The following is a 23,837-nucleotide window of genomic DNA, read 5'->3' as shown; positions in this document are numbered from 1 at the left end:
GAAAACTCCTTATTTCACTACCACCTAGCACCTGGGAACCCACCAGCCGTGGAAGACTTGCCTGCATCGCCTTTTGTCTTTTCCCAGGGCTTAGTCTCCCTCGAGATGTTGTGAGCAAGGCTGCAGAGCTCGAGTTTGTCACACGCTTCAAACAGTTATTGTAAATAGCCTGGGCTCTCCGTCCTGCGGTTCCCTGCTGACAGGAAAGCGGGCCGCGCGCTGTGGTTGAGCGGCTGAACCTCGGGGCTGGAACAGCAATCTTTCCAAACCGCTTCCACGGTGACCCAGGAGCTCAGACACAGGTTTGATTCCTTTTAACAGGCGTTGACATGACACCTCCCCACCTAGAGAGGAGGCAGGTGAACAAGGAACGAGGGAAGGAACATGCCTGCTTTGAAAAATACCAGTGTTTTGTACGGCAAAAGCCAGCGATCAGGCAGTGACCCAAGGCAGAAGAAAAGGGAACGGGAAGTGAAGCAACTCCTACAGGCGAGAGGAAAGGAAAAGGAAAGCGTTCCCCCTAAGTACCGGTGCTGTGAACAGGCCAAACCCTGTGCTTTGAAAATAGAGGGCAAATCGAAGTCAAACAGGTTCAACATTACCCCTCCCTCTGATGCAACCCCCAGCACCTGGGGTTTGTTGTTACAGTGCAGCTGCAGTTAGGAACACCACATCACACCCAGCCACCGTAACTGTTTTACCAGTAGCTTTCATCGCAGTTTGAGGACAAACTCTCTTTTCATAGCAAACAACTTCTCAGGTTATTTGCAGCCAAGAAAAGTTACGGATGCACTTCTGCTGCAGAGAAGATGGGGAGATAAGAGATGTTTTGCCAGAAAATTATGAGCCACCAATTGAAGACAGCCTGCACTTTTACTTCTCATCATTCCTGAAAAAAATGTTTCTTCGTGTATAATAATCTTATGTTGGCACTAAAATAATTTAACCCAGATGATTTACTACGGAATTTACCAAAAGCCTACTTTACCAGCAACCAAGGTACTTTCAGTGAGCAAAGGGGAATACATGTTCACACAGTCAAGCAAGCGGAGAGAAGCCGTGGAGTTAGTACTTGACAAAATTGCCCCTGCTTGCCTTGCCCACAGGAGCATAAAGAGGCAATAAGTGCCAGCAGTGACAATACGGCTTTTTAAAAGCCTCTTTCGCTGCTCCTGGGAGGCAAGTTTCAGAGGCATTTATCGTTAAAGGTAAATTGTTGTTTGTTTATAATCAGGTTTTGTACGGTATCTCAGTTTGAAAGTATTATGAGAGCCACATCTCCAGCTGTATCAGGCAGAGCATATCATTTATGCGAAGGCTGACTACTACTTATTTGCAGAGCTAAGGAAGGCTTTACTAGCTGGAACATTGCAAAAGAGCACGCTGCACCATCAGCTAGAGCTGCCATGGAGATTACAACAGATCTTGCAGTCCACCTGTGTCAATACCTCCACTTCTGTCCTGCTTGTTAAACACAGAGCATCGTCCCTTCCCACCGCTGCTTGTTAGCAATATAATGACTGTGTAAAGAGCAAACAAGTTTGAACTGAACGTAGCTACTGTGGACTGCGATTTTGGCGAAAAGAACAGCCTCGATACAGGCCCTCCCACTCCGGGCTTCCCACTGTAGCAGAGCAAAGGCTCGTCCAAACGTGCCACTTCTGTCACAATTAGCACCTACTTCTGTTGGTTTCGTCTTGGCAGTACGCAGGGAAAAAGGAAAAGCTCTAAGTTTAATGCAGTTCTGTCAAGATTAAGTTTGCGCGCTGCCTTTGAAACATCCTGAAGGTTTTTTGTTGCAAATTTACTGGATTAAGTGATGTCACATAAAAAACAGAGTCAAAACCAAGCATACGTTTCTGACCTTTATAGTAAATTAGCACAGGATCAACAGCTCTAACTGTCTGACACCATGACTTTCACCATCCCTTCCATAACAGTCTTCCCGCTTTCTTTGACTTTACATGATACCGAAATGTGCGCAATAGAACCCTTCAGTCGTTTAACTTCTGCTGCAGCTACGACTTCTTCACCAGTATACAAAGGAGCTGGAAATCGGATCTCCTGAGAAAGAAATACACAACCTTGACCGGGCATTTTAGTACCCAGAACTGCAGAAATAAGTCCATTGATCAAAACTCCATGTACAATAGTTCTCCCAAACCTAGATTTCTTTGCAAAATCTTCATTTAAATGCAAAGGATTTGTGTCACCTGTTAAATCAGAGAAAGTAGCAACATCATTCTGTGTAAAAGCTTTGGTAAGTTCAGCTTTGTCTCCAACTTTTACATGTAAACTCTGCAGGAAGGGACGTCCGAGCAGGGAGCTGATAATTGTTAGCTTTGTCAAGGCTCTTTGTCGGAAATCCCCTCCAGAAATTCCACGCCTGAAGGGCTGCAACATCTCAAGCAACTTCTGCTTCGTACAACCAAACCAACAACCGCATTCAGTCCAAGACTAGTTCTCTACTGTTGCCAGATAACGCAAGAAGAAATGGAGAGGTCTAGTTTGGGGGGAAGAAAAAAAGAAAAAAAGCAAGAAACAAACTAAAGCATTAAAAAAAAATTGCCATCAAATGCACTCAAAGTTGAAAATACTTAAATTTCCCTTTTCATAAAAGATTAAAACCTTAGAGCTATGCCCAAGCAGATTTTTGTTTAGCCATGGCTTCAGAGACAAAGAATTCTTGCAAGTCATTTTATTAAGCAGCATCCTCTGGAAAAAAATAAGCTCTGGAAGTGCATGTTCACGCGTGCATTTTTAAACGAGGTCAGTCGACAGTGAGTATTAGAAAGGGAAGAAATGGGGCAGGGGAAATAAAAGATTGGACCAAGGTGAGGGCCAAGAACAACACTTTCCAGAAATTATTTTCTTGCAGAGGTATTAATGAGATCAGGACTCCTCATTGGAATGAAACCATAAAGTAATGAGACAGCTACTACCAGCACATTTTCAAGATTCATTATAAGATGAGAATTGCTTAAACACAGGCCTGCACACCTGCACTGAAAAGCATTTCACTCCCAAACCAAGATGTTTTTGCATCTAGGCCATCTTTCTATGAAGAGGCCGTGTGCTCAGCTAGCCAGACAACCTTAGAGCGAGAACTGACATTTGGGGGAAGTCGTCCAGCCCCCGCGGGCTTTACCTGCAGCACTCGAAAGGCACACCTCCTGTTCTGGTAGAAGCCCAGCAATGTTAGAGCACTCCACAGCTTGACGAGGCCGCTAAGTAAAAAGAAAACAAAATATATTAATAAAATTTGTTTTTCTCAGTTTTCCTGCAGCATAAACATCTTAAATAAAAACAAATTACGTAAAGAGTAACGAAACCTTAGCTGAGTTTAACAGCAGGTAATAGCATCAATGAGTTCTAGTAGCAACACTATGCCCTGAAGGGTCATTGCAGTGCCCGCAGTCTCTTGTCCTTGGCATACAGAGCTACGTACTGCAACCTTTTCGGGTTCACTTTACCGGCCCTGTTCTTGTTCTCTCTGTGCATTTAAGTTCCTTCTTCCCCTAAACCACCTGCAGTTGTCTTCACCATTTAAATCCAGTAACCATTCTCATCTTTACTATAGGAAGAGATTTAAAGCCACACATTTCAATGGTGCTTAGTTCCTGCTTTCTGTTTTAAAGCAGGAATAATGTACTGATGCGTGTAGGTTACGAAATCTTAGTGAATTTTTATTTATTTTCTGCATGCTGTATGCAAGTTAGGCTTAATTCTTCAGAGACCGTTCTTAGCTTAAGAGTTCTGTTTTCTTATGAAAAATACTTTCATGGCAGTATCTGAAATGTGTACGTACTGTACCTTACCTGCTAATAACTCTTAATATGGCAGACAGGGTTTTTTCCTCATATGTTAAGACATCAACAGGCAAAGCTGCTCCAACCTATGAAAAAAAAAAAAAAAATGTTACTTAATGAGTACCATCCTATGCTCTTACAGTGGTTTGTAAGTGGATTCACTGCCAGCACGTGACATCGTTAAAGGTGTTATAGTTATGCTGAAGTCTCACACGAGTGTTTCAGCTACACCATCGCTGGGTTTTATCCCGCGCCCTCCCTCTCACGGCGCTGTAGAGAGAAGCCACCTTTAGTTCCATGTCACAGCTGGAGAAACAGGGACCCGGCGGTGACGGGACTTGCTCAAAGTCACCCAGCAACACCGTAAACACCGCAAGAACAGCGCTGTGGACTTCCCCATCCAAGAAGCTGTTCCCTTCCCATAGTTCTTCCTTTTAAAACCTACAGTGAAAGCATCAATAGCCCCAATTTTAAAAGCCAGATGTGCTGGAGCCACTTGGCTACAGACGCTAAGACAAAACGTACAACCCCAGCTTCGTTAGGGGCAAGTAACAACATGGGCCGGCGAGCAGGTAAGAGGTTAAGGGAGAGGCAAACCGAGGACCCCTCTCCTGCCTCCGTAGGCCCCGGGCTCCAGCCTGCCCCCTCAGCGCCGCTCCCCTCAGGCACCGCTCCGCGGCCAGGCGGGCTGACCGACAACCGGCCGCGGAGGCCCTCCTGGGCCCGGCCTGAAGCCGCCAGCCGCGGGCAGGACCCCGGGGCCGGCCCCGGCCCACCTCTCCGTGCAGCTCCCTCAGCGCCGACACCACCAGCTGCTTGAACTGCGCGACGCTCGGCCGGGCCCCGCCGTCCGGCAGCTCCCTGTGGGGGGAAGCGGAGGAGAAGGCGGGCTGGCGGGGGCGCCCCGGCGGCGGGGGGCGGCCGCGGGGGTCCCCGGAGGGAGGCTGACTCACAGGCGGACGCGCAGGTAGTGGTGCTCGGCGGCGCTCCGCAGCACCCGCCGCTCGAAGGTGGCGGCCGGCGGCTGGGCCCGCTCCATGCCCCCCTCGCCCGCCGAGCCGATGGCGGCGCGGAGCGGCCCGGCCTTCTACGGCGGCCCCGCGGGCTCAGCTCCCCGCGCCCCGCCTCGGCGTCGCCGTGGCGACCGGGCGGCGCCAACAGGAGGCGCCCGTGAGAGCGCGGCGCCTCAGGCCCGGCCCGAGGCTCCTCGGCCGCCGCCGCTGTTCCCAGTAGCCCCGAGGCCTCTCCGTGAGGCCGCCGGGGGAGGCCACCGCTCGCCACTGCTCCAGCCGGGGGCTGTCGGCCGCCGGGCGGGCTGGCAGCGCTGATCCCCTGGGCGAGGCCTGCTCCCAAAGGCATCGTGCGGGAAACCCGAGCCCAGCCCGTTCAGACCGAGGGAGGCAACGAGCAGTCTCGGTGTCTGAAATTAATCTCTGGGAACAGATGGTGTTTCCGAGCTTTTAGCTTCGGAAAGACAAATATCGAACGCTCCACGATCAACGCGCTGTTGGAGAGGGCTGGCAGAGATGCTCCCTCGCTTCCCCTTCAGAACAGATTCTGTCGGTCCCGAGGCCGCTCCTGGTGGGGTGTGTTGTCTGGCACCGTAACAGCGAGGGCACTGCGTTTTCCTAGCGTCTATTTTGCAGGTCACACAAGTGGAACGGATCTGAAAAGTACACAGAAGGAGGCTGGCAGCGTGTCTTTGCATCTCACCGGTCAACGCCGAGCTGAGGAGAGAACACAATCTTAGTACCAGCGTGAATCCTGGTAGCTGGTCTGAAGATTGGTGTGAAATACATCCTTCGGGAAAAAAACAGCAGAAAGGATGGAAGGATCTTCGCTCTGCCAAAATGATGAAACATCACCCTCAGCATAAGAACTTTACAGAATCTTACTTCTTTAAAAAACAAAAACTTTATCCAGGAATTAATATTCACCCCTGCAGTAGCCTAACACCCATCCGAGGCACTCGAGTTCTGGCCCAACTGACAAGACACCGTTTGTGCTCGCCATCAAGCTGTTCCTGTGCAAAGGAACTTCAGCGTTCAACATGTTTCCTGCACGTGGCCTCGGGGTTTTCTCTCTGCCCCCCGGGGAGCCCAGCCTCCCCTCTCCCAGGTGCTCGGCCAGCTTTGGACCCGAGCCCTAGCACACCGACGGCCAACGTGCATGTGGGGCTGCAAAGGGCGCATCTCCCTCTCTTTGACGGGCACTGATCTGTTCTCATCTTCCTGCTGCTGATGTGGCGCAAAGCCTGGAGACAGCATATTTGTGTCAGCTGAAGCCCTTGGTAATTTTAAAGAGGTATTCGTAAGAAAACAGCAACGTATCTCACAAAAGCCTCCCTAAGAGGTTATCTAATCCACCCCTGCCCCAGACAGATATTGTAAGCATTCAGCAGAGCTAGTTTACAACCATTCAAAAAAAAAAAAAAAAAAAACAAATAAAATAAAATTAGTGCTGGAAGATGTCACGCTCCCCCAAGCGGTCTGTTCTAGCTGTCTTCCAGACAGATCTTTTAAATGCTTAATCAACAGCTTCCCTGCTGTAGCTTGTGCCCCGTATTAACAGGCCTGTCCTAATCGCTATGGGATCATTCCTCCTTGTTGAAATCTTCCATGTTTGAATATTTCCTGCCCTCTTCCCCCCAGTCCTTCTTTCCATAGGGGAAAAAAAAATCCCAGTTTTTCCTTATCCTTCTGTAAAATGTAATATTTTCTAGATACTTCTTTATCCTCTGGCCCTTTCAGGCTCAACATCTTCCTTGAGTCAAAGTGCCCAAAGCTAGAGTACTGTATTCGGCAGAGGCTTTCTCACAATCCCTCTGAACTACTCTCCCAGACTCATTTCAAAACTGTACATAAAATACTAAGTGTTTAGAAACAAAACTTCAGCGAAAGCAAATATTGAGTATTTGAACGGGCAATTTCACACATACCGAAGTAATTTGCTTTTCAAATTGTTAGTTAGGTTAAAAAAAGGCAGCTTGCCACGTGAAATTCAGTAGCTATAAGTGCAGGCCAGCAAGAGGCCTTCAGAAATACTGTGTTTCTCCTAAGAACTGAGAACCAGTTAGCGCAGTGCTCAAGCAATAAATCAGTTCTACGATGACTTGGCAGACATATCAGAGCAGCCAGTTTTATTGGGAGCAATAATATCTACAGAAACTGGTATTATTTTTAAGATATTAGTAAAATTTTTATCACCAAACAGCAAAACTCGGTGGTCGGGTAACGTATAAATTGCTTTTGGTTATTGCAACAGGGCAAGTGCTGTTCTCCGTAAGGCTCTGCTAACACAAGCAACGGTAACTCAGGCACTCCGAGTAAATCCAGTTAGCGGCTGGGAAGTCCACTCCTGATGTAAGCGCTGGGGGAGGTTGTGTCAGCTGCGGTCAGTCAATAAAGAGCACACACAGGATGGCAGAGGAAGGCTGGACACAACATGTCAGTTTTTTATTAACCAAAAATGAAGCTGAACCCCCTCCCCCCCCCCCCCGCCGAGTGGTTTAACTTGTTAAAACCATATGTTTATACGGCAAGTATTTTTCTTTCATGTTCAACACTATAGTGCAAGAACCAAACTTTGCAGCTGTTCATCCTTTGAGAATCAAGTACTAAATGTAAAACGAATTAAAAATAAGGGTCCCCTCAATGAACCAATTAAAAAAAACCCATTTAACTCAAAAGAACAGACTAATTTTAAGAACTGTCTTATGAAATTCTCCCAAGCGAAAGACCTTTAAAAGCACTTGGAGCCTTGAGGTAGCAACTTTATGCAGAATTTAATTCCCCTCCTGCCCCACAGAGCAGAGGAAAATTAGTAGCGCATTATTAGCTCCAGCCAGCTAAGCGGAGTGGAGTGTTCTCCTGTGAGGTTAGTGACTTTCTCTTGCATCTTGAAATAGCAGTGTAGTGCTGCAGACCGTCAGGAGGAAATCCACAAGGAAGGCCTCTTGAAATAAAATATATGGTTTGAAAAAAGTGAAAATAATCAGCAATAACCGTAACAACAAAAGTTACCTGGAGTGAAAAAAACCAAAGTGTGTGTATTTTGGCAAGACTAGTTTACAAATACACATCAAGAACAAGAGTCCGCTTTCAGCCAACAGAAAAGAAAGAATGGAAGTGACATTCAAAGGGGTTTCGTTTTTTGCCCTCTGTGCAAAATTGCACTTTGCTTTTAAAGTTTTGTTTTAAAGTTTTAAGTTTTGCACTTTTGTTTCTAGAAAAGAGAGCGCTTTTGCCCTTTTTTGTTCTTTTACATTGTGAAACCTGTGCTGTGCCATTAAACAGAAATACCATATGCCCGGATATTTGACCACTGAAAGCTCCTCTCACTGACTTCACAACAATCACAAGCAGGGAATCACAAACAAGAGACTTTTTTCCCCCCCTCTAAGTCTCAAAGACACTATCCTCTTTGCCCACTTTGCTGCTGAGTTCTTTTATTAAAAAACAGATCTCTCTCTACTGCCAATTTCAGAGACTCCACGGCAGATTTACTGAACACTGAGCAGTAACAACAAAAAAAACCCTGGGCTTGTTCTCCAGGACAATCGCGATGAACAGCCACAGTGAAAAGGAACGAGCCGAGATACAGTGATGCGGGCAGATCTTTACAAACAGGCGCCTCACTTCACTCCCTGGTCTTGGTATCGCCACTTGCTCGCTTTCCGACTTGGCTCATTGCTGGTGCTCTAACCAGATACCTGGCAACGTTGAGTATCTCACTACAAGCTTCTCTCACTATCTTCATGCTCCAAAATCGTACAGAACAGGTTGGTTAAACCAGACCAAACTAATCAGGCACATTGCAAATTACAGCTTTTAAATGGACAAGCCTTCTTACAGGCTTGTTCTCTTTCAGCTCAAGGGCAGGTTGCCTCTTGACGCCACAGTGATGTCACACGGCTCCTGGACGCAGGATGGCATTGCCCAGTATGCCTTTGCTTCAGGGAGGCTAGAGAAAAGTAAAACTTCAAAACTTCTTGCTCGCATGGGGTCCCAATCTTTTGACTTTTTGTTCTCACCCTTTCCTTTGACTTCTCGAAGCCATCAAATCCTCCCTTCCAGGCAGAATTACCTTAAAAATCTAACATCAGCCCTGTCTGGTTTTTTGGTTAAGCTTCAGAACACTTGCCAATGTTTGCGTATGCTGAGGTATACAGTCCTGTCCTGCAGAGAACCAAAGGCTGTAAGAACCAGAATCCACCTGTAAGGCAGCCCAACCTGCCAGGCTCCTCTGGATAAAGGAGAAGGTATTCTGCCTGGGAGCAACAAAGGCCAGCTGATGGTGACTCACAGCAAGTTTCTCTTCAGCTCACATGACAGTTTAGGCAGCACAGAAACCCATACTGTTCTGGAGACCAGTTTATGTCTGGTTCGCAGGACAGTCACAAGCTGGCTTCAAAAAGACTCTTGTCTTGGAGCCCAAAGTATCTTAAAGCTTTACCTGTTATCAATGCAAGGACCTGATGAGTGTGTTTTTTCATTTTTTCTTGGGTTTTGTTTGTTGTTTTTTGGTTTTTGTTGTTGTTTGGTTTTTTGGGGGGGTTTTGGGGTTTTTTTTTGTGTTTTGTTTTTTTTTAATTCTGTAATCAGAAGAATGATTTTGTCTTTGGTGTTAAACCTTGGAAGCATGAAGGAAGTACCTGCTGCTGCTTTGGCTGTAATTTACAACAAAAAAACAGCCCAGTAAAGTAAGGGAAATTCACTGTTCTAAAATACATGCAGTTAGAACAGCCACTAGACATCACAACCAGGACTTTAATAATATGGAAACACCTAGTTCAGTGGTGTCCGTTACAAATCATTTGCATTATATAAAAATATGACCCCAATTACAGTAACTGGACAACAGCCATTCAAACTTATCAAGTTTCCATCTTACTCATATTGCAGGAACTGGGAGGAGCTCATCCATTTAGGGAAAAAAATTGTCCAGAAATCAACTCAGAGTTGCAGCTAAGCATCTCGTGCCTTAGAGAAATGTCCACTGTGATAACTAGAAGCAGGAATTCAACATTAGCATCCTTCTATTCTTGCTCACACGGTCGTGAATAAAAAGAGCAGGTTCTCTTACACTAGCATCCAAAATTAAATTTTATAACCCCATAAAACACCAGTAAGTTTTGCATGAGCTGCAGAAGAATGCAAATTCAAAGGGTCACTAGATTTATTACCTACAAATTCAATGTCTTAATATAAATATTCTGTTTGTACAGCATAAAAATGTCCTTCTTATGGTCTGACTCTTATTTAGATAATACTCTGATAAAATCTCAGCCGTATGCCAATTAAGGTCATTAAAGCTATAGAAATAGAATCTACCTAATAAATGCTGCAAATTTAACAGGTATTTTAGATAAACATCATGAGCTTAGTTATCACCTAAACCAAAAAGACTCCTCAAACACACCAACTGCGTAGTTAGCAAAGACATTTGCTTTACAAAGTCAAATGTTGCCAACTTTTAAAAAGTTTAGCAAATCAACGTGGTATTTGGAAGCATCCAAGTGTCTAATGAAGTTAGAATACTGTGAAATGTTAGGACTAGGGGGAGCTCCTGTAAACAAGTACAGAAGTAGTCATCTTTTAAATTACAAAACATTCACCTCCTTAAAAAGCTTTAAAACTGACCCAGTCAACAACAGTGCCCTGGGAAATCTAACAGTATAAAGGATCTCTGCAAGCAAGAGAAGGTCATGTATTGTGATCTCACCACAATAAAATGTACTCAGTGTCAGGAACAAGGAGCAAATTTGGGGAGATGACAATTACGACACCTTCAGGCCATTTGATCTGAACCACTGCACTTTTTTTGGGCAGCATAGAGTAAACCAATTTTCTTTGCTGCTCAGAAAACACTTAAAATATAGTAATGCTTCACTTTCTGCATTTTGTTGCTAAGCAGACTCTCCCATGACCCCAGCTCGGTTTACTTGGTTTAAAGAGCTATAGTACCTGCCGCTTTCAGCAGGTGGAAGAAAACTTCAGTGCCACCTTATTAATTGGCTCCATTGATATTTTAACTTCAAACTCAGATACTACAATTAAAAGCAAATTTGACATTGTGTAAGGAAAGCATCAGATGAAGGTAGTAAGCCTGTAAAAGGCTCGTATTCCACAGGTTGCCTCTGCAGAACAGGCAACCTCCCACTACAGAATCTGATCTGAAAATTTATCTCAACAGTAACACCAGAAGGAAGGAGGCTTCTGTATCTCGCACACTTTGGGTTTCATATCAGGCACTTGAACTGTTGGACAGATGCCGTTCTGAACCAAGTAAGTGAACATAGGGTTAGAATCATCTTTAATCTAGGTCTAATAATGAAGTATCAGCAGCAAAGTGGAGGCAGGGAGTGAGCAATCCATCTGTGCTGAGACTTGTTTATGGTTTCTAAAATGCCCAAGAAGACAGCAGCAGTAACTGTTCCGTAGTGTCCGTTTTCCTTGTGAGTTGTGTTGCTGATAGGAGGCTTTTCTGTGTCTTGAACTAAGAAGGCATTGAGGTACCCTGTGCCTAATTCCCTGGATCCAACAGGTCCATGCTAGAGCCAAACATTGCCACCAGCTGCTCCTCATAATGTGTTATATTCCTCTTCATAATGTCCATGCAGGGTCCAAGCAACCTCTCAAATGCTTGCACATCCATGACTGCAAAGGAACAGAAGTGAAAACAAGACCGTTTGTCAAAAAGAACACCGCAAGCCAATCTATTTTTTGAACTCGGAACACAGACCTCCAGTCCAACCCATTCGGGTTTGAGGCTTCAGTAGAAGCTACAGAAGCAGAAATCATGTTTCTGATTTCCCTCTGTACTGTTATTTGGAGAAACAAGATTAAAGGAAATACACACCTGACCTCAAGGATAAATACGGAAGCCAAATATACACCATGCTGGCATTAAAAGATCATGTGAAAGCTGTGTGTGACAAACAAGCTGTAGACAAGAAGCTGACGCTACTTACCCCTTCAAAGAGTAGAGGCCACACAAGCAGAAAAAACAGAACCTGCTAGAAGGAAGCAGCAGTGCTTCTCAAACTTCAGTGTGGAGATCCGCTCCAGCCCATGCTCCTAGCTTCTCCTGTCTGACTGCCAGTTACCAAAAGGCTGCTAGGTTTTGAATAGCTGCTGACTCGGGCACGGTCCACAAAACAAGCAAAGACCAGAAAAGGGTAACTAGAAACACAGCATCTGCTTACCTAAACATTTGACCTCCCCAACAGCATAGGCAGAGGCTGCTCTGGGTTTGTTGGTAACAAGTGCAAGCTCTCCAAAATACTGCCCTCTGTGACACCGGGCAATCTCCACTTCTTGGTTAGCTTCTTTACTCGTCATAGTCTGTTAAACAGTACATTTTAATCATTTGCATACAGTTCTGTCTTTGTACGAGGCTGCAGTTAATCCCAGATATCTTAGAGATGTTCATGTTAGCGCATTGGTTTAGGGCTTTTAAACTAGCAAGTCCCAAGTCACGCTCTGTACTGGTAGAACACCTTAACAGCATGTTCAATTAGAAGTTTGATAAGAGCACTGTATGCCAGCCCACAAGTTTTGAGACTGGCAGATATTTACTGTTACAGCTTTGGGAACTGCTCTGACATTAGCCTAACACAGGTTTTATCAGGCACAGCGTGTTGTTCCCTAAGGCTGCTTCAGGGTGTAGAGAGATCCGTTCAAATGCCCATGTCTAGTATGTCACTGGAGGTAACAGACCCCAGGTTTTGTAAGTTGGGGTTTTCTATAATCCTAGAAGAAAAGTTTTATCTCCACTCTTAAGGCCAGGGAGAGTACACCAGGTTAGTTTGCAGAGGAACAGATACAAGCAAAAGACTTCCCAACTTTCATAAAGTTACTTCTGGCCACTTCAGAACAGGTATGGGGATTTACAACCTACATCACATGAGTGACGATGATAAGTATCAGAAAATAGTATCTTAAAATAAGTCAGGGTAGGCTTTTTCACACCACTTGTATTCATCGATCAAATCAGGGACTGACCTAAAGCCTAATCACCCAATTTGAACTCACCTTGCTTTTAATCAAGATTTTTACTTCACCAGATTCTACAATGTAAAAACAATCTGCTTTATCGCCCTGCGAAGAGGAAAAGGTAAAACAAATTAATTTTTAATTTACCGTAAAAGTATGTATAAATGGTATTGAAGCATTCGCTCTGAACTAGGCCTTGTGCAGAAATCTGCTAGAATTGACCCACACTCGAATTGTTAACATTAAGAGGTGACTGGTTAGGTACTGGTTAGGACCGGAGGAACCCACAGGGGAAGGAACTATTAGTACACATCATTCAGTGAGAGGGCAGGTGGAAAGGAAAAGGCAAAGGAGATTGACGATATATAGCAAAATCACTTAAGTGCAAATCTTCTGATCCTGATGGAAGTGTCCAATAGTTAGTGAAACTAAGCAGGGCCTAGAATTTCCAGAAGCAAGTTTTAATAAAACACCAATTTAGTGACTGCATTTCTAGATGTCAGTAGGAAGGAGGATCCATTAAACTAAGTATGAGTTCAGTCAATCCAGAGTAAAACAGTGGGAGATCAGCAGAACCCAGAATAGCTGTATTTGAGGAGCATGCACACAGAAAGTAAGAGGAGGATAGTTTACAGAAAACCAAGTCCACAACGCAAGCCATCTACATGAGGAATGATGCAATGGCTGTGTGAAGGCAGTGAGAATGGTAAGGAATAAAGCACTCAACAGCATCAGGCCACTAAAGGAAAATAAGTCACATAGGGCAAGTGGGAGAAAATAAAAATTGATACCCATTTTATATCAAGTTCTAGAAAGGTATCACAAGGTGGTGTTGAATAACTGGGTGTGAAATTAAAATATTTCGTTTAGTCAAATTCAGCTGTTTCTATGAAAAAGTCACTGTGAGGGTGACCAAGCCCTGGCACAGGTTGCCCAGAGAGGTTCTGAAGTCTCCATCCTTTGGGATATTCAAAAGCCGTCTGGACATGGTCCTGGGCAACTGGCTCTAGGTGGCCCTGCTTGAGCAGGGGGGTTAGACAAGATAACCTCCAGAGGTCCCTTCCAACCTCAACCATCCTGTGATTCTGTGAGAGTTTCTAGAACCTTTTTCACATATAGATCTATCTAACCCACATCAGATTGCAGACCTTCAACAGATCATAGTTTACATCTGCTCTGGAGAGCTTCGCGAGGACTTAATATTTTGAAAGTTTTAGCTGTGACAGAGAGGACTTTCCCTCTCTGTACCAACCCCTGCGGGCTTGGTATAGGACTGGAAGTCAGAGTGGAGGAGAGCCAGCACATGCCTCCTGCTATGAATGAGAAGCAAAGGGGCTCAAGGCTTCACGGAGACAGAGGCTGGGTAAGGAACTGATACGGGAATGGGAGTGGCTCAGCAAAAAAACCTGTGAAATAATGTGAGGAGAGAGATGAATCTGACATGAAGTCAAGTGGGCAAGGAGAGCATGAATGTGATGGGAAGGATGGAGAGAGATGATTACAACTTCAGTATGAAACATGGGCTGGGAGAAGATGATGCAAGATTTAAACATGGAGTTACAGAAGAAATTAGGCCCTTAGCTAAGCTTCCTGTGGATGGATGTAAAACCATCCAGCACAAAGCTCTTCATTCACTGTCGCCAGCTATCACAACATGAACTAATATACTCAGCACACTTCTGAAAGAGTAAGTACTGAAAGAGTACTTATTTTTCTAAAAGAGTGAAAACAAACTGAGTGGGAGACATTCTCATAACACGAGCAGGCACAAACAATGTTCAAGTGCTTTAAAGCATGCTGCCCTTAACTGAGGGGTCAAATTCCAGAAAGATCGTTAAAACGTGAAATTATCCACGAGAAAAATGGGGTTCATGGTATTGATGCAACTGCGGTAATGTAAGAGCTATCACATCTTTTACAAGCATAAAGTTTCACAATCTTTAGCAGTGTATTACCATCACTCAGACCTATCCAGACTATTAATCCTCCTTTTAAAGGTAATTACATCCTTGTCCTTAATTCAGTTATTACAAAAGATTAAAACAAACTGCATAATTGGACCACTGATTGCATGGGTTCCCAGTTTTGAGACTGATTTATAAACTTTGATTTTGCTGAGAGTTCAGTTTTCTCAGGGTCTTAAGCAACAAGATTTAACTTATAAAATTGAGGATATTTTTAGAAAGAAGTAATTTGGCAGTATTTGGTTATCAGTAAACTAAGGTTTCCTGCATTCAGAGTTAGCTGACATTCAAGGCAATTAAGATTAATTATTCAAGACATCATCAAGGAGTCATATTCTGTTTATAAAACAAAACAAGTTGTGATCAGAAGCCTGCAATTCAGGTAAGCCAAGGACTTTCTTGCATTAACTTCTACTTGAACAGAGCACTTTGCAACAAAGCAACCCCGAGCTTAACTTGATGCAAAATTCCAGCGTTTCATCAGTGACAGTGTTCCAAAGAGTTATTTGTGTCACAGCCAAAAAAATCCCACAGCTTTAGCTTGAGTTTGTCCAGCTTCACGTTCCACCACTCTGGCCTTGATCTCTTACAGCAGATAAAACATACCAACAACCAAAGGCTGTAGACTACTCCACCGTTGAAATACTCTTTTTAAGAGCATCAGGAAAAACGATGGTTTTAATTAACCCTGATAGTTTCTTAGAGTAGTTAACTGAGTTGGGTCCAACTAGTAAAATATTCCCAATATCTTCATTTAGTTTCATCCAAATCATGCTCCTGATGAATTGTTTGGTTTTGTTGTTTAGTCAGACCTAGGAATTAGAGAGGCCTTTACTACATGCTCGTGACTCCGGGTTTAATCTGGTTATAGGTGCCTAGGAAGAGCCTAGCTGGGGGCTTTCATGGAAAATTGCACAGTCACACATTTAATTTCAGCTTCTTAAGGCATACTCCTCTTGAAACATTGCAAAGACCATTTATAAAACACAAAGAGATGAGAGAAGAAAAACCCAGAAGCTAAAGTAGTAGAATAAATTTGTAGCAAGAGAGATACTGGCCATTCCCCAAACATTCAAGAAATGGTTAAATAAACTGGAAGTATTAAACAAATAAGTGATGCCAAGTTGGTCCAAGTAATAGGATTCTATAAGTCAATTCCAAACAGGAAAAAAGAAGCAGAGAAAGGAGAGTGATAAAGAGAAATTTAGACTTCAAGTACCTGAGAAATTATACGTTCCCCATCTTGATACACCTTCTCCCCTATAACATCCACTATCTTCATTCGCTCTGATGCCTGGAACAAAGAGGAAAATTAAACATAATCAACCATTTTTTATTATAGTACGTCTCTGGTAAACTTTGTAACCCTGAAATGAAGAGGCATTCACTAGACACACAAACACACAGTATCCGAGTACTGAAAAATACAGCCCCTACAATGACGTTGTCGTACTGCACCGCAGCTTTCAAGGCTACCATAATCAATAGGGAAAGAAAATTGTCTAGCGTCCCATTCATGCGCTTTTCTTACCCCCAAAGTTAACAAATAACTGATTTGGCTGGTTTAGAATCACAGAATCGTTAAGGTTGGAAAAGACCCTTAAGATCATCGAGTCCAACCGTTAACCTATCACTGCCAAGCCCACCACTAAACCATGTCCTCGAGCACCACGTCTACCCATCTTTTAAATACCTCCAGGGATGGGGACTCAACCCCTGCCCTGGGCAGCCTGTGCCAGGGCCTGACAGCCCTTTTGGTGAAGAAGTTTTTCCTAATATCCAACCTAAACCTCCCCTGGCGCAGCTTGAGGCCATTTCCTCTCATCCTATCGCTTGTTTAGACCAAAGGAAAAAAAAAAAAAAAAATCACTTCCTCTAAGATTCAATTGAAATTTGAAGAAAACACTCAGAACAGCATAAACTTTCTAAGAACAAATGTCAATGACAAACACCAGCAATACATTTTCAAAATATCTTAATCACGATATTCTTGAATATGTAGGGGGGGTTGTGCCCCAGAACTCATTCCTAGAGTGGAGAGAGGAAGGCGATATGAAAAGGATACCGGCTGTAAATTGTAAGCAGGTACTGGAACAGGATGCCCAGCAGCAAGGGCAAGAGGCACTAATGTGACATGCAATGAAACATGCCCGAGTCTTCATAAACAGCAAGGGAGAAAGAACAGTTAAATTTATCCCCAGTGTGCCCCACTGCCCATCTAGAACACCACAAAACAATTTTATTGGTTCAGAGCAGTGTAAAAAACATATTAAGAAAGGAAGAAAATCCTACAGTTAAAATGAATATCTCAACAGATAATTCAGTTGTAATCCATTCATTCCACAAATGCACCTCAATCTAGCCTGTGTTTGGGAAACTTAATTCTGACCCACACATGATTCAACTGCAGTGTGTCACGCAAAAATCCATCTAGTGCTAATGAGTTATTTTTCTGTAACTTTAAATATTTATGAGTCATTTTCGTGCTCAGAAGAGTGACATTGATGGAACTAGTTTAAGCCAGGCACCGAAGGAGAAGGTGGTGTGCCATTCACCCATTCCACAGCTACCAACATATGTCCAAAATAATATATGTTAGCGGTTGCTATTCACACCTAATGATACTTTGCAATTTTGTAATCTTCTCTCACAGGGATTAAAAGCTCTTCTCAAATACTAAAGATTAATGCTGAAAAATATTCTTATGATGAGAAAAACAAAGAAAAGCTAAGTTATGGTGTAAGGCCAAGACAGACATCGTTTCAAAGCAGTTTGGTACGGCTCCAAAAGCCCTCTGAAGATACAAGCTGAATCAATAGCTTAGAGGTGACAATTTACACATTCCTCCTAAAATCATGCACCACACACATCAACATGACGTCTGCCTGCTCTGCCTGGTCATTTTGTTTCCAGTCTAACTGTTCTTAGTTTACCTCCTGAATATCAGTTAAGGTTAAAGCAAGACCTACTATGGCCCACATCTTTGGCTCAAATTTAAAATCATTCATGGCTGATAAAGGCCAAATATCCCAGTGATTGTATCGTTACTTTCATATCACACCCTTAAAGGGAACCACAGTCCTCAGTTTCAATTTTAATACCTGTTCTCTGACGTATTTACAGATGTTTTTTGTTTTGTGGTGTTTTTTGATTTTTTTTAAATCTTTACATAGACCGAGATAAAAATCAGCAAATTGCTTACTGTGAACAAAGGATATAAAAAAAAAAGTGTACAACGTCAACAATGCAAATTAAGTTGTACAGTAAACGTGATACCAAAGCAGCTCTTAAAATTTTGTTCTAAGCAAAAATGACACAGATTTCTGATATAGCAGAAACACTGACTGCAGAGCTAATGCTAATGCAAGAATTCGATGCAGATGTCTCTGAGAGGCTTTACCTCCAAGGATTTAAGAAGAGGCACAGACTCAATAAATAATTCATACGTCTTCCTCTTCTTTGCGTTGTTTTTCAATATAATTCTTCTGAAAGTCACTCGATCCTGCAAGAAACAGCACAGAGAAATACATTATTCCTCTTGACTAAAACGCTCCGTTTAAAGAACTGACAAACACAAACTAGTATTTGCAACAAACGCTGGGTTTGAGAAGCCAGCTGCTAAAATGATACCACGTCCATCACGATGGTGATCCTAACAGCTCTTGTGAGAGTACATGTTGCAATACCAAACTGAAAAACAGGGACCTGTAAGACCTGGCCCTTCTCAGATAAGCATTTAAGAATTTCCATTCCACTTGTACTGTTTTTCAGGGTTGAGTTTTTGGGTTTTGTTTGGCTGTTTGTTACTATATCTTTCATGTTTCTGGATACAATGAAGAAGTTATGCTCTTCTTGCTGAAGCCATTGGAAATTGGAATTTCCAACGCTTATTTGTTAAGGCAACTGCAGGATTAAGTCTGAATTGGATTCTTCTCTGCTTGAGTCACAGCTTTCAGAAGTAAGCTGGAGATTTATACTGGTCTCAAACAGATCAGGAACAGAGTATCGAACAGCAACAGGCTGGATTCACTCCTCCGCCGTCTACGATCCGAGAGGCAGCTTTTTGCAATGCCTGCTTCCCAATCGCCAGCTGTCCACGTGTACCATGAGCACCTTCCTGATGGAAAAATCGTTTGGTTTGGTTTTGAAGCCCAAATATTGGGCAAGATTCCCACCCACGGCCCCTGCCACCCCCCTGCTCTGGCATCCTCCCCAGGCAGCAGCTAGCGATGTGCAGGCTCCGTGGCCACTGGGCGGCACTACGTGCCCGAGTGAAGGCAAGCTCGCCCAGTTAGCCACAGCTCCTCTCCCAGTGCCTGCAACGGCAGACATATTTGAGAGTTTACTGCCAGAGATCTTAACGAAATGCTTTTTATTCCCACACAGAAAAGGCAGGGCTCAACTACGGCCAAACACCGATGAGAAAGGCCACAAGATTGCTGAAACCAAAGAGCATGACCAGGCTAAGGGGAAGGGCACTTGCCCACCAGGTATTTTTGTTAGTGTCTGCATTACAGTAATGCCCACGGTCCCTGTTAGGATCAGCACTAAATTATGAACAGAGTGAGAGCTGCAGAGTTTACCCTACACAACATGAGGCCAGAAGGGTAAAAATGAAAACCAAAAAGTCAGAGCAAAGGAGCAGAAATTTGCTTAAGAAAATGGTACCAAAAAAAAAAATCTTTTACGTTTACATATACCACAATCAGCAGAAACATCCCAAGTCCTGAGAGCTATTCCTCTGGATCTCGTTTTCTGAAAACATCAGCTGATAGCTTAGCAGAGACGTTTTGCGGTGAAGCGGTATTTTCAAGCAAGAGAACAGTTTCATGGGATGCAGGCTGCAAATACTTGTAATTTGAAACGACGACTGATACAGGTGACACTAGTGGAATATAAAAGCTGAAGGAGGTGAAAGATGAAGGGAAGAACGGTATTACTGTTATCCAAAGGAGAACAAGAGATGATAAAGCATGACGGACTGTTTTTTTTAAAGAAATTCTTCAGTGGTAGAAGTATCTTCAAATGTACATGTACATGGAGAAGCAGAAAGGTGCAGAAACGGTCAGGGGAATTGCAAAAGCATAAAAAATTCAGAATTAATTTGTTTGAGAGTATCAGTGAGGGGGGAGAAGCAGCAGTATTTGAACAAAAAAGGCAGAGCAGTGAAGGAAGCGTGTGTGATCGTGAGGTTTTCCCCAGACATGTTCCGTCGCAAAGGCTGAGGACATTTCTCTGCTCCAGAAGAGACCCACGTTTGACATCTGCTTTTGTGCCTGAGCTTTCGAGGCTTTTGTTGGCCTAAGTCTGCAATGCAGCAGGAGTAATCCACATTTCCTAAACTGCAGATAACCCATGAGCTTTAGCAGACTAATAAAAATAAAATGTTTAAATTACATCGGGCACAAAATAGTACAATAAAACGTGGCAATGACAGAATAACTGGAAGAAATAACCGAAGTTTTAGGCAGGACAATGCAGCCTTAGTTAATAAAATATCCACAGGACAGATAACTAGCAAGAGGTCCCCCTTCAACTACACCTTGCTAATTAAGTGAGTGTAATCACAGAAAAAAACAAACGCAAAATTAACCCAATTTGCGTAGTTCTTTTCAAAGGCAAACTGGAACAAAGAATCATCTTCTCATTTTCTTCCTTTCATGAATGAGCTCGGTTTGTAGGTAGCTGCTTTGTTCTGTCTTGTTCAAGAAATTCTGACATTACTCCCTGGTTGATTTACCAAAATCTTTTCCTTCAGCTCACAAAGAAAAGGGAATTCAGCAGTCAGGTCTCTCAGCAAGCGCTGAGATTGCGTAAGCACGCTGTGTGTAGCAGCTTATCAGTCCTGTAATCAAGGTCACACAACATGGTCAACCCACGGCGATAGTTGCCGAGGAGCCCAGCGCACACAGAAAGCATACAACACTTCTGGCTTGAAAGGCTTCGTTGATCGCACAGTCTGCTTATTATGTGAGCCCTCACATAAGAGAACACTGTGAAAATAACCCTATCCAAATAGTACAGAGAAAAGAACTAAAAAAGGAAACTAATGTCTACAGCTTCACATTCAACACCGCTGGGCTAGAGACAAAGCAACACCATCATTTAGCTTGGTATCTCATAGGTCGTGGTGACCCGAGAACCTCTTCCAGAGTAACACAACAGGACCAGAAACATCATGACAGGTTGTTTTGAAGGAAAACAAAGCTTTGGGCAGTTTTCCTAGCTCTCCAAATTACTGACATCCTCAAGAAGGTATTTAACACCTTCCGATTCCCTTTAAAGCAGACAAAATGGTAGGAAGGTGTTTAACATCATTTAGCTATTGTTTCCCCCTCCCATAAAATACGTGCACTAACGCCTCCACTGTCCTCTGCAGGATGAAAACAAAAGCAGGCGTTTTTCCCCCTAACAAAAGCCACAATTACAGCAAATGCAAAATAATAAAGGGACAGATAAAACTAGTGATATAGTTTTTACAGACAAGTTGTTCTAGAAAGGTGGCCAAGAAGATTTGCACAATGGATCTCTTATGCCAGGACATGAGATAACAGATCATGATAAAATAGCTATTAGCACAAGGAGCCATACCAAGAGAACCACTGGACACGGTGAGTTAGTGTTTAAAATATTATGGATATGACAGCAACTTCCTTTCCTTACCAGTCCCCAAAGGGCTCCTTCTGTTGTGGCAACAATGGTGGCAGCTCTAGGAGTGTTGTACATCAATGCCAGTTCCCCAAAACTGCCGTGATTATCATAGCGGCCCACGCAGCGTGACTGGTTGTCTTTTGCTACAACAATATCATACAATCCCCTGGAAAACAATGCAACAGACGCTTTTTATTAGACAACATTCCAGTAGAAATCATAGAAACAGCTTTTTGCTGTTACAAAAATAGTCCTCTTACTGCTGGGTGAGATGGAACGGGCTTTATTGAGCTTTCCAATTGCCTGATACTGAACTGCTTCGATCTACACTATTTTCAGAATAATTTTGTCTTAATAAAGCATTTCAGTCCTGATAAATCTGGGCAGGATCTACTTGGTTTCCTCTGCGTAGTATTTTGACATAGCTATTGTAAGTATTCTAGCCAGGGTGATAGGTGGCTTCATTGTCTCTAACAGTATTTGTCTTCTCACAGCACGTGTTATCCAGTGAGGCCTCTGCAGAGTGACTTGGATCCATCTACACCCGTTTTCTCAGCGACGGCATTGCTGCAGTACCTGTGGGATACTCTCAATCCAACTGCTCACCTGCTCCTATGGTTTTGCCTCAACTCCAGCTTAAGGGTATGTCTATATCATAACCCCAAGATGCAAACGTAGCTGCTAGCTGCAGAGCTAGATTCAAACTATCCAGCTCTCGTATGGGCAACAGTGATGCCATAGAAGCACAAAGATCACAGAAAGGGCCTTTCTTTACATACCTAAGATACTGAGTGAGTTTTGCAGTGCAAACTGACCAGTCTTATTATGAGCAGCACATACTGATCCTCCAGCTGGAGGATTTAAAGCTAGTTCAGGAATGTTACATGTGCCACATCTTCACACTGTAGCACAGAGATCTCCAGAGGCAACCACTTCTCACCTGGTATTTGTCTAATAGCTCCCTTATGACCAAAACTTTCAGCACTCAGTTCAACTTCACAACATGCTGCAACTCTCAGCACGCTGACAGGTGAACCAACCAATTTTATCACCATTTTCATGGAGGTGCAGCTACTGAAGAACACAGGTTACAGCATGCAATGCTTGAACTTGAAGAGCATCCGTCCGACTCTCACAAAGCTCCGTGTGCTGAGCTGATGCTGTAGGATGCACAAGCTTAGGAAGCATGGGTAAGTAACTGCCAGCAGTTTTGCAGAACGTTACAGGTTCCACTCTAGTCACACTGGCTTCAAATTAAAGCGGCCGAGCTAAAAGCTTTTTAATTCTTTTGTTGTTGTTGTTATAGCTCACTTCTAGAAACAGGAAAGCTCTCGAAAACTGCTGACATCTAGCCAGGATCTCTGAACAGATCAAGAGGAAAGTGTTCAAGTACCAGAAGCCTCCTTGTACTTTGTTCATAGGGAGCTGTAACCTGTTTAAATTGGAAAGGCCGCCTTGCCCTGTTCTCCAAGAGGCACACTTCCTGCATTGTAATGAAGTTAAGGGAACAGTATCCCAGAATTTACTAAGAATCAAAAGACTACTCGGATGAAGATGCAGGTACAAATCCATCGAGTCAAAGCTCAAAACACAGATCTGGACCAAACTGTACCACAGCAACTGCATATGAAGAAAAAGGCTGTGCACAGAAAGGTAGCCCTTTAAAAGTCAAACAAATGTCTGTAACACCCTCAGCACTGTCTTATGCTTGGGCTTTAAAAAAAAAAATTTAAAATATAGGTTGACTAGGCTTGATTAATTCTTGGCTATGGCACCAGAGATCATTCAGGGACTAGCCACTGGCCTAAGAGACTTTACAAAATACATCATGCCATGGAGAAAAGCAGGTAGGGAACACCTTCCTGGCTTTAAGCAGCTGAACGTGCATATAATTTTCCCCAGGAGTTTAGATCTTTGTCAGGAGGAATGCTATTATCTCCCAGAACATCATTAGGCACGTAAGAAAAAAAAGAATCACCAGAAATGGCAGTAGGTGAAACTTCTCATGGTAAACAAGTATGGGAACGGACTCATTGGTGAGACCTGCCTCGTATTTACAGCAGAGGGTCTTTCAGGATTGCTGATGGACAGCCCTGGGTTTGTTAGTTATCTTTGAACACTGCTGCACCTAAACCAATGTATTACAAGACAGCTTTATGCCAGCTTCATTTGTAGGAGATTCCACAAAGCGGACATTACATGCATCGAACAAACAATTAAAATACATCAAAGTGAGGAAGCTTTGCACAATGACTTGAGGGTCTACTGTCTTAAAGCCTTTTAGACCTAGAGAAAAGTTGGGCTACTGGATCAATAGCAGATGGGCCAGGTGCAGACACGTCAGAAGATCCAAGAAATTTAGTCTCTCTGTCACCCAGAAAGCTAAAGGAGGCGCATGAAGACTGCATAACATCCTT

At 43.5% G+C, this 23,837-nt stretch overlaps 3 protein-coding genes across 3 annotated transcripts in view; all 3 read right to left on the bottom strand.

The window, feature by feature from the left end:
- Positions 1-1,852: 1,852 nt before the first annotated feature.
- On the bottom strand, positions 1,853-2,403 carry HTD2 (hydroxyacyl-thioester dehydratase type 2). The gene has a single exon (XM_009469960.2). The coding sequence runs from the start codon at positions 2,401-2,403 to the stop codon at positions 1,897-1,899; it is 507 nt and encodes a 168-aa protein (XP_009468235.1). The 3' UTR covers positions 1,853-1,896.
- Positions 2,366-6,011, bottom strand: RPP14 (ribonuclease P/MRP subunit p14). Its single transcript, XM_087743284.1, has 5 exons — positions 4,763-6,011; positions 4,586-4,670; positions 3,819-3,895; positions 3,149-3,227; positions 2,366-2,503 (listed from the first exon to the last, which is right to left on the bottom strand). The coding sequence occupies exons 1-5, from the start codon at positions 4,846-4,848 to the stop codon at positions 2,447-2,449; spliced, it is 384 nt and encodes a 127-aa protein (XP_087599410.1). The 5' UTR covers positions 4,849-6,011; the 3' UTR covers positions 2,366-2,446.
- A 1,831-nt stretch (positions 6,012-7,842) lies between these two features.
- The window catches only part of PRKAR2A (protein kinase cAMP-dependent type II regulatory subunit alpha), a 70,009-nt gene continuing 54,014 nt past the window's right edge, over positions 7,843-23,837 (bottom strand). Inside the window, exons 6-11 of the mRNA XM_087743275.1 lie at positions 21,433-21,586; positions 18,170-18,271; positions 15,989-16,063; positions 12,845-12,910; positions 12,016-12,154; positions 7,843-11,467 (exon numbers count right to left, since the gene is read on the bottom strand). Of these exons, the coding sequence (XP_087599401.1) occupies positions 11,334-11,467; positions 12,016-12,154; positions 12,845-12,910; positions 15,989-16,063; positions 18,170-18,271; positions 21,433-21,586 (670 nt within the window). The 3' untranslated portion in view covers positions 7,843-11,333. The remainder of the gene's footprint in view (positions 11,468-12,015; positions 12,155-12,844; positions 12,911-15,988; positions 16,064-18,169; positions 18,272-21,432; positions 21,587-23,837) is intronic.

This window comes from Nipponia nippon, unplaced genomic scaffold, assembly GCF_047370975.1.
Source record: "Nipponia nippon isolate SJK-2023a ecotype South Korea unplaced genomic scaffold, ASM4737097v1 scaffold_9, whole genome shotgun sequence".
NCBI classification, from domain to species: domain Eukaryota; kingdom Metazoa; phylum Chordata; class Aves; order Pelecaniformes; family Threskiornithidae; genus Nipponia; species Nipponia nippon.
This window is presented reverse-complemented; position numbering and strand designations above follow the sequence as displayed.